This window comes from Benincasa hispida, chromosome 6, assembly GCF_027475165.1.
Source record: "Benincasa hispida cultivar pf3 chromosome 6, pf3_genome.v1.1, whole genome shotgun sequence".
Classification (NCBI taxonomy): Eukaryota; Viridiplantae; Streptophyta; class Magnoliopsida; order Cucurbitales; family Cucurbitaceae; genus Benincasa; species Benincasa hispida.
The window spans coordinates 36,890,724-36,901,284 of NC_143483.1; the positions used below are offsets into that span (position 1 = coordinate 36,890,724).

The 10,561-nt window shown below is 28.9% G+C and overlaps 1 protein-coding gene across 1 annotated transcript; it reads right to left on the reverse strand.

Moving 5' to 3' along the window:
• Nucleotides 1-4,439: 4,439 nt before the first annotated feature.
• On the reverse strand, nt 4,440-7,280 carry LOC120079468 (Pentatricopeptide repeat (PPR-like) superfamily protein). The gene is made up of 2 exons (XM_039033663.2): nt 6,362-7,280; nt 4,440-5,802 (listed from the first exon to the last, which is right to left on the reverse strand). The coding sequence occupies exons 1-2, from the start codon at nt 7,267-7,269 to the stop codon at nt 4,851-4,853; spliced, it is 1,860 nt and encodes a 619-aa protein (XP_038889591.1). The 5' UTR covers nt 7,270-7,280; the 3' UTR covers nt 4,440-4,850.
• Between the last annotated feature and the right edge of the window lie 3,281 nt (nt 7,281-10,561).

A 10,561-nucleotide genomic window follows, 5' to 3' on the forward strand; every position in this document is an offset into this window, starting at 1 on the left:
GGGACATCCAATAAAATAAGATTCAAATTAATATAACTATATTGATACATTTTAGTTAATTATAAGGGACCTTTTAAACATAAAAAAATATTTAAAAATATTTACACTTTAAAGCAAAAAGTTCCAAAAGTACTTTTTGCTATAAAGTGTAAATATTTTTTGGATTTTTTTATTTATAAGAATTCTCCTAATTATAAATATGGTTTATAATTAATAAGAAAGATAAATATTTGAATGAGATTCAAATTAATATAATACCTTGTAATATTAATTATAAATGTGATTTATAATTAATACTATTGAAAAAATGAGAGTAGTATATTTATACTTCATTTAGATACTATAGGTTAAAACTAATATGAATGTGATTTATATTAAAACTAAAGGCTATGTGAGAAGATGTCATTATAAGATTCAAATGAAACTTTGAATATACGATATTTAAATATATTATTAATTTAATTATATTAAATAAGATTTTATATATTAAATTTAATAAGAATAATTCTCATTCGTCGTTAACTGGAGGGGAGTTGTAACTCCCCCTCCATCATCTCCTCTTTAAGGTTGAACGCAGTGTCAAGGTTGTGAAAAAGTGATAGAAAAACAAAGATCTCTCTCGAGTTCCATCTCTCTCAATTTCTCTGTAAAGTAAAGTCCCTTTCATCACCCAAAAGCATAAGGATCTCACAATCCTTTATTCCTTACCAGAGAATAGTAAGGAAACTCTTTTGGTGGTGTTCTCTGTACGTGTTCTACTGTGTTTGTGGAAAGTTTTTTCGTACGTTGAGTTCGGATAGAGATCAAAATCGTGTTGTCTTGTGACGTAGAGAGGAAGCACCAGAAAATAGTCTTCAAGGGTTAGATGTTTCTATTCCCTCTTCCTCTTATTAAAAGCATGCTTAGATGTTGATGTTTACCTCAGTTTATTTTATCTCTTTTTATGTTTTTCAAAATTGAATAATAATGACACGGCGTTCTCACGCTTCCGCGAGGAATATTCCTTCAAGATGTATTCAAACAACTCCTTGATGTCCATCATGAATATTATGGGCTAAGGTAACGTTTTCTAGCTTAGGCATAGAGTAGTTTTCCCCATTTTGCACACTTGTAAGGTTTAGATCGTTTTATAATAAATTCTTGTATTGTCTTTCATTCCTTCTCAGTTATGAATAATATTTTATTGTATTTCTACTTGAGGACGTATAATCAATCGTTATGATTTAATTTGCAATACGTGACATAAAATTGCATGTTGATCCGAAGTAGCAATAGGTTAAATTAGCTTGTAAGTGGTGTATATCAACAAACATTAATTAATTAACCTAGGGAAGAATTACATTGAAAAACTAGTTAGGTTTTTTCCTATTAGTAATTCATCTTAGTGAGTTCCTTCATCTTAATGTGGTTAATCCAGATTAATTGTGATGTTTTTCATCTAATTGAATTGATTAATTAGATAATTAGGACTCTCACCTGGTGAGTTCGCTAAGATTAGATGATATAGGATCAATCCAATGGACCTATGATTGAGTTGAAAATTGGGGAATTAACTCAAAACCTATACTAGATAGTTTGATCATTTGAATTTGATCTCTTTAATTTTTCTGCAATTTCAACTCCTCCCCAGGACTGAAAAACAATTTAATTGAGAAACTCTTGGTTTCTTGTGTTCGTCCTGTGCTACCACTACTACAAAATTTGGTAGAAACGTTAAATTTATTTGATCTAGAATTAGGCGATAAATTCCATCTGAAGAATAAAGAAAATATATTCAAACATAATCAACATTAGTAGAGACATCCTCTAGGACAAGACAAAGGATAGGATGACTAACATCCCATGGGACATCCTTGGGAAACTCTTGTATTTCAACATCCTTGGATCCCTAAATAGAGTTCTTCTAAACCTATTGCCCTTGTCCCTGCTAACTCTGGTGACCTGCGTGTTTGCTAATTTATCGAGGACGATGGGTAATGGAATATCCTGAAGATGAGGAAAATCCTTTTGTGATGAGGTATTAGCATAATTGGTCAGATTTGATGCGCAAGGCCTGGTTAAGAAGTTGTATTCAATGAGTTTTACTTTGTCTCCTTTTGGTGTTGTCTTTGCTGAGATTTATAATTTAATGCTTAGAAGTATAGTTTTGGAGCTTAGCTTTGCTCCTCGAAATTATAAATATTGCATGAGAAAAATGAAGATCGCAATAGAGATGACGCTAAGGTTAAGATAAACATAGTCATCTCTAATGGGATACGTTATAAAACGCAATAGTGGTCTTTGACATAAGCATTATTTCTTTCCTACATTTGTAGGGGGTGAATCATTAATCACAAAGGTGCTTGTGAAAAGTCATCCATACAAAAATCTCAATAAAAAATTGCTCTATTTTTCAAATTAGTTTCAAACTAACATTTTTTTAAACACTAGTATTCATCTAATTCATCCATAATTATGCAAAGTTTCACAGCTAAAATGTACTGGTTTATCAAACCTTTTGTGTGACTACTTTAGTAACAAAAGATTTATAAAAAGGAAAAGAAAACAAATATTTGAGAATATCCTTGGTTCTAAAATCACTACATGATAACTCCTCTATATAAGATATCAAATAGAATTTCCTCAATACATGCCAAAAGACCATGATTCATTTATTGATTTCCCATTGGATAACACAATCAAATCTTCAAAATACTCGTTCAAAATGTCTTTCTTCACAAATAGTTGCAACAAGTAAAAAAAATGTCAAACGATCCATCACTAAACTAATGGATATATATATATATATATATTGTGACCATATACTTGTTGCAAAAAAACACTATTGTTTGTTTAAGAAGATAATATGAAATAAAATAACTAAATATTTAGTTCTACATCATTGAGCTAACTTCACTACCTAAATGTCTTGAATTATTACTAAGGGGTCGTTTGACACAAGCATGGAGAATTATTACAAAGGGGTTGTTTGTTTCACGATTTTGACACTTTGACTCGGAATTAGTTATTCTCAAGCATCCTCATTTTCCATGGATAAATGTTTTCTATTCTCTTCTAAAACTATGGATTTTCTCTTTTCTCACCTTCGTCTATTTTCCCTTTTATATATAATTTCATTTTGAATATAATTAATTAATTAATTAATATCAAATAGAATTAATATAAATATTTATTTTATAAATTCATAATAACTTATTAAAATATTTGCTTATCTTATTTTTCAATAAAAATTTATTAAATGAATGCAAATTACTTTTTTACATAAATTATTAATTAATTAATTAACAATATCTTAAATATATTTAATTAGTAAACTAAGATTAGTTAAATTAATTAATGCAAAAATTCAATAACAATAATTGACTACTTATTATTTTTTCCATAATCAAGCAATTATTTATTGAGATTAATTTTAATTTGATCATTCATTATGAACATATAATCATTATTGATTTTTTATAATTAGTTAGCTATTTATAATAATTAATTTTTATTACTCCATTCATTATTAACCCATCATATTTTATAAAACTTCTTTCTAGTATTCTTTTTTAATATTCTTTAATAACATATCATATTTTTATCATATTTTTTCACTTTTTATATAATATATTATTTATTAAAATATATTTTCTTATATTATTTAACTAAAATTAAAATTATTCATATTTAACCTAATTAATATGATTAAGTATTAGATTATAATTAATATAACGATCACTTAAATATACTAATTGGTCACTTTTAATTATAAATTACTCAATTTTCAAATCTTTATAGTTAAAATTATATTTAATTCTTAATTAATTAATTTTTATTAATATATTGAATGATATTTATTGTTTAATTAATTAATTTATTAACATTATATACAATTGTCATGCTTAATTTCATAAATTAAATACAAACATAACTTTTGTTCATAAAATTCTGATAGCATTTCACATATACAACCAAACACACAATTATCTTTTATTTCCAGACATCCTATTTTCGAACATCTTATTCCTAGGCATCTATGAAACCTTAAACCAAACGGGCCCTAAAAGTGAAGATTGTCCCTTCAGACCAACATGAATTCTTTCAACATGTTTTATCCTTACTCACATGTTTTTCTAGAAAAATTTTGTGGCCACCTAAATTAAGATTGCTTCCAATCAAGGATGTCTGACTTTGGATTTCCTATGATTGAGCTGTCCAAAAGAATGGTGCACATTTTTTCTTACCATTAGTAACTATCAATACTTCTAAGTCTTTTCACATCCATACTAGCATAGCCTCAAGATCCCCTCTCTCGTTCATAGATAATTTGGTTTAACAAAATACTTTTTAAAAAAAAAAAAAAAATCCCTTTGACCAAAAGTTCAAGTATAGGACTTGATCAACTACATAAAATGCCCCTATTAAGCTTTGGACGTCAGAAAAAATGAGAGAGAATGTAACCAACTTGGTACAAATTTTGATTTACCACTAGCCAAGACAGGTACACAGCTCTTTTCATAATAATCAAATAATCATATAGTAAATCCTCAGCTCAGCTTCTTTCTTAGTATGGCTTAAAAGAAACTACTCAGTATGCATTTTTGCTAGTCAAAATTCCTATATGAATATGCAAAATATAACTACATAAAGGGCCATGAGGGTTAACGTATCCAAAGAAGAATGAACATTTGTGGAGTAATCTTACAGAGATTTTCAGCCTCGAACCAATTTATTCTCGGCTTCGGACAGGTATAAATATAATGCCCGAGCAGCTCTAGATTGCAAATGTCGATGCCTTGGCGTAAAAATTGTGTTTGGACTTCCATCTTATGGAACAGAACAGGGAGCATGAATGAAAATTAGTCTAGCTAAAGAAGACTGATATTAGGAATATAACCTTCCCTCCTCAAGTCATCAATCAACAAGTCTAGGATTTGACGGATTTCAATCCACTCTTGGTGCAAAACATCACCAGCATGAAACTCATGAAGTTGTGAATTGATATCAATCCAGCTGCAACCAGGAGTCTTAGAAACACCCTTTTGCTTCATCAACATTCTCATCCTGGCTGAGTCATCCCATCTTCTCAAATTTGCATACAATCTCGACGAGATTACGTAATTTCCAGAATTTGAAGGTTCCAACTCGAGGAGTAGCTTCATTACACGCTCACTAATGTCGATGTTCTTGCGTTTTTGACAAGCACCAAGTAGTGCTCCGAGAATGACTTCATCTGGTTTTTCGGGCATCTTTTTGACGAAGTCCCAAGCTTCTTCCAGATGTCCTGCTCGTGACAAAAGGTCGACCATACAAGAGTAATGTTCAATTTTTGGCACCAATCCAAATGACGAGCTCATCATATGAAACAACCGACGTCCTTCGTCAACTAATCCTGCGTGCACACAAGCAGAAAGTACTCCTACAAATGTGATGTCATTGGGGGAAGCAGCTCCACCCTCATTAATCATGGATTTGAACAATGCCAAGGCTTCCTGAGCTTGGCCATGGAAAGCAAGAGCAGATATCATAGCATTCCAAGAGACTTCATTTTTCCTAGGCATGCCATAAAAAACTCTAAAGGCATTATCCAAGCTTCCACATTTCGCGTACATGTCAACTAATGCAGTAGCAACATAAATATCATCTCGCAAGCCTCTTTCTGAGGCATAAATCTCTACTTGTTTCCCCAAGTCAAGGGCTCCAATTGAGGCACAGGCAGAAAGTATTCCTATCAATGTGATTTGATCTGGAGCTGTACTGCTCATTCTCATGTCTTGAAACAATTTAATAGCTTCATCTGACATCCCATTCTGCGCATATCTGCAATTGATTGATTGGAGAACAAGAAAAAAGTAAGATTTCATAAAATTTGGAACAGAGACAATATTATCTAGACTAAATACATGCTTTAGTCATTAATGTTTGAGCATTTTTTTCGATTTAGTCCCATTGTTTAAATAGGTTCAATTTAGTCCCTTGCGTTTAAATTTCCACTAAAGGAAATTAAATGTAGCTAATGGTAGACTTAATAACATGATACTTAATGAGTTAGCATAGATTTAGAGGAAGAATTAGGCCACTTAAGAACAAAAATCTTTTAATTTCTTCTACGAATTTTTAAGTTGTCAAAATTTTCTACTTTTCTTCTCTCTAGTGGCTTAATTCCTCCTCCAAGTTCTTGTGCAAATTCACTTTGCCACATAAACTAATCATAAGCCGTATATAACATCCACTAACAATATGCTGTTATTGAAAATTGTTTAAATATAAGGGACTAAATTGAAACTTTTTAAACTACAGTGAAGATAACATATCTTTAACCCATCATCTATCAACAATATTGCAATGTATTGATTCAAAGAGAAGGTGATTTACTTGCCCTGTAATCATGGCATTCCAAGTAACTTTATCTTTCTTCTTCATAGAGTCAAAAATCCTCCTTGCTGATACTAAATCACCACACTTCCCATACATATGAATCAATGCAGAGCCCATAAAAGAATTCAACACCATCTTATTCTCAACGACAAACTCCTCCACCCAAGTACCAAGTTTCAAATCCCCCAGCTCTCCACACGCCCCCAAGACACTAACTAAAGCCATCTCATTGGGCTGAAACCCAGCTTCCATCATCTCTCTAAACAAACCCACAGCCTCACCAGCATGCCTCATCTTCGAATAACCCGAAATCATAGAGCTCCACGAAACCAAATCCTTCTCAGGAATTTCATCAAACACCTTCCGGGCATCACCCACTTGCCCACATCGCGCATACATCGTAATCAAAGAATGACTCACATGACCATCCTCGTCCAACCCACGTTTAATCACAGAACAATGACCCACCCGCCCATTTTCAACAGCCAAAAGATTCGAACATGCAATAAACAGAAATGGGTAGGTGAGCTTATTGGGTTTCAAACCCAGAAATTTCATTCGATAATAGAGTTCAAGGGCAAGAGAAGACTTATTCCAAGTTTTCGCGAGACCACGAATCATGACATTGAAAGAGTACTCGGTGGGCTCGACAATTTTGGAGAAGAAATCCAAGGAATAGGCGAAATCTTTGAGGTCGACGATCTTGTAGAGAAACGAATTGGGTTTGTGAATTGAGTTTGTGAGCATCTGGGTGTGGATTTGTTTCAATTGCTTGATGCTTACACATTGTTGCAAGAAGGAATTGAGCTTTTCGGAAAGAGCTTGACGATTGGGACTTGGTTTTGAATTTGTTTTGTTGAAATTGAAATAGCGGGAAATGAGATGTGGAGAAGCTTTTATTCTCAGCATTCCTCACCAATGTTTGATTGAGAGGGAAAATGGAATTATATAACAGAAATTATGTCTATTGTGTTTTTGGGCCTTGGACTATATTGGGCCCATTGGGCCCGTTATGATCTTTTAAGCCCAAACTTTCACATTGTTTTTCGCCATAGGATTAGCAAATAGCACCATGCAAAATAATTTATAAATATAAATTCAGCTGTTAGAGTATATATTGGTGATAAACCATATCACTAATAGAATCTTGTAACATACCGATCGCTAATGAGAGTCTATCATGGATTAATTCTAAAAGTGTTATTCATTGTAACAAAATTACAATTTACCACGAGTAGGTTTTGCTATATTTACAATGCTTTAAAAATGTTGTCTTGTTATACACTTCATAATTAATTCTAAAATTGTTATTCATTGTATTTGTCCATCTTTTTTCTTCTTAGGTGGATTAATTGGTAAAGTGTAATTTTGTGGAGAGTTTTTGTGTGAATTTTTGGGTACTTGAATAATAGGAAAATTATTAAAATTTACAGTGAAGTCATCCATTCAAATTATCATATTTTTTCTTATATGGGATTGTTGATCTCTTGATCGAAGATACAAGTTGAGTCATGTTTAGATAGGTTATTGTGTTGTAAAAGTTCCATAGTTCTAAAAATTATTCGAGCAATCAAGAAACTATTATCGTTTTCAAAGATTTATTTAGAGCCGATTATATATATTTTATATTTTGGTCGATATGTTTTTTAAAACTGCATTTTGTATTCTATGTTCTAACCAATGTAAATTTTGACAACAACAATTTCATATTAAAAAAAGTATTAAAAACATGAAATGTAAATATATTTTTAATTGAATCTCATGTTTTAAAATTTTTCATTTTTGCAACACCGTTAAATTTTGTTTCAAACTACCATTTAATTTGGATTCATTTCATTTTAATCTTTCTACTTTTAATTATTCAAATTAAGTTTCAATACTTTTAATAAATTTTTAATTTAGCTCCGACACTTTTAAAAAATCTTAAATTTAGTTCTTTGAAGTTGTTTTTTTTTTAATTAAAATTGGTTAAGTAATATTAATGTTTTGGTTCTTCTACCTTAAGACTTATTCAATTTTAGTCTTTTCACTTTTAAATGTCTAATTTTAGTCCCTTAACTTTTATTAGATCTTAAAATTTGGCTCTACTGCTAGTTTATTATTGAAAAACTTTTATCGTCTATTAACATTTTCACGAATACATATTCACATGGTGTTTTTTTCATGAAAATTATTATTATTTTTTTAAAGAATTCGCTAAAAGTTAACTACTACTAACTAATTTAAGAACTATTAAAAATATATGGAGTAAAATTGAACAAATTTTAAAATACAAAGATCAAAATAATATTGGAACCAAACATTTTTTTCCTTACATTATATGTGAATGTATTTACAAATTTTATAAAGGGAATTCTATTAGAATTTAGATGAAAAAATCGACGATAAATAGTAACAACTATTTTTAAGATTTATTGAAAAATATAAACAATAAATTTAGACATTTTGGGTAGAAAGACTAAAATGGAATGAAATCAAATATATTGAGATAAAATAATATTCTAATATTGGCTTAAATACTATTTTCGTCCCTATATTTTTTGTTTTTGTTCATTTTGATCAATGTACTTTCACAATATTCATTTTAATCTCTACACTTTCAATTTTTGTTCATTTTGGTCCCTATACTTTCAAAAACTTCATCTTGGTTCTTGTAATTTCAACTTTTGTTCATTTTAGTCTTAAACTTTAAAAAAGTTATCATTTTAATTCTTTAAAAATAAGAATGAATTGATAAAAATTATTATTTTTTAAAAGTACGAGGACCTAAATAAACTAAAATTAAAAGCATGAGGATTAAAATAAATATTTTGAAAGTACGGAGATAAAAAATAACAAAAATTGAAAGTATAAGGACAAAAATGATTTAAAATGAAAAAAAAAAATCAAAAGTATTGTATTTAAACGTTTAATTTTTTAATTTTATAATTTTTTTAGTAAAAATGTACCATAAACTTTAATGTTAGTAATTATTTAAGAAGAAGAAGACATCAAATCCGTGTACTCCAAGTAAATGTTTATTACACCACTGCCTTATATTATATTTTATTTTATTTTATTACAATCTAACCATATTTTTCCACACAAATCCCTATAATAAAGTGAACAATAATAAATGGATTATAAATGCTAGCAAACAAATATGTTGATCAACATTATTTGATAGTGTGACATGATATCACTTTTTTAATCCCTCTAAAGATTAAAAATGATAGACTAGTTAATTATTTCCTATAAGAATAAAATATTTGCATATTGCCAAACATTATTATTGTCCATTTGTTTTATTATATAATCTTCTTATCATTTCTCTTTCTTTAATGGATTGGAATGTGAGTCTTTCTTAACCTTGTCAAATTTAATATTATTAATTAATTTTAGTTCAATATTATTTTTCTTTTACTATAATTATTAAAAGACTTAAGGAAAGATATGTTGACTATATTTTTAAACTAATATCAATAATTGAAATAGAATAATTCTACATTTGTTACCATTTAAAAACGAGGATAAAATGAATTCGTCAATTATTATCATTATTATTCTTTATGATGAATGCAAGAAACTTAAGTTAAGATTTTTTTGAGTGAAAATTTCAGAATGCATTCAATGAAATATAAATAGTTATTTTAAAATATAGGAAAATGATCAACTGATTTATAAATATAGCAAAATTTTACTATCTATCTCGGATAAATAGTAATATTTTTCTATATTTAAAAATATTTTCAACAGTTTTATCATTTAAAACAATTACCTTAATATTAAATATATACATGTACAGTGAAGACATGTAAAATCAATCTTAATTTTAAAGATTACTATAGTTATATTTTCAAATCTTTGATTTGAATGATATTTGTGTCTTTTAACCATCTTCATAGTATATTCAACCTATATATAAAAGTTTGATTACTTTGGATGAATTGATTTATGAATTTGTAATATTTTTCTTTTAGAATTATTATGATATTTGTATTTATTTAAAATTTGTAATAGACATCATAGATATTTGATATTTAACACTTGAATTTTATGAGATTTAATTTTTAGTTATGTATTGTAGATAAATTTACATATTTTTAATTAAAAATAAAAAATAAATTATGACCCGACAACTCAACTCAACCTAAGCTGAAATTTTAGAGTTTGGTTGGGTTGGAGATATTATTCTGGTCTTTTAACTTGTCAACTCAATGAA

Excerpts from the sequence above, each read along its gene's own strand:
- LOC120079468 (XM_039033663.2), bottom strand. The coding sequence starts at position 7,269 with ATGCTGAGAATAAAAGCTTCTCCACATCTCATTTCCCGCTATTTCAAT. Across the intron at positions 5,803-6,361 it reads TGGAATGCCATGATTACAGG|ATATGCGCAGAATGGGATGT; the intron begins GCAAGTAAATCA and ends AATCAATTGCAG.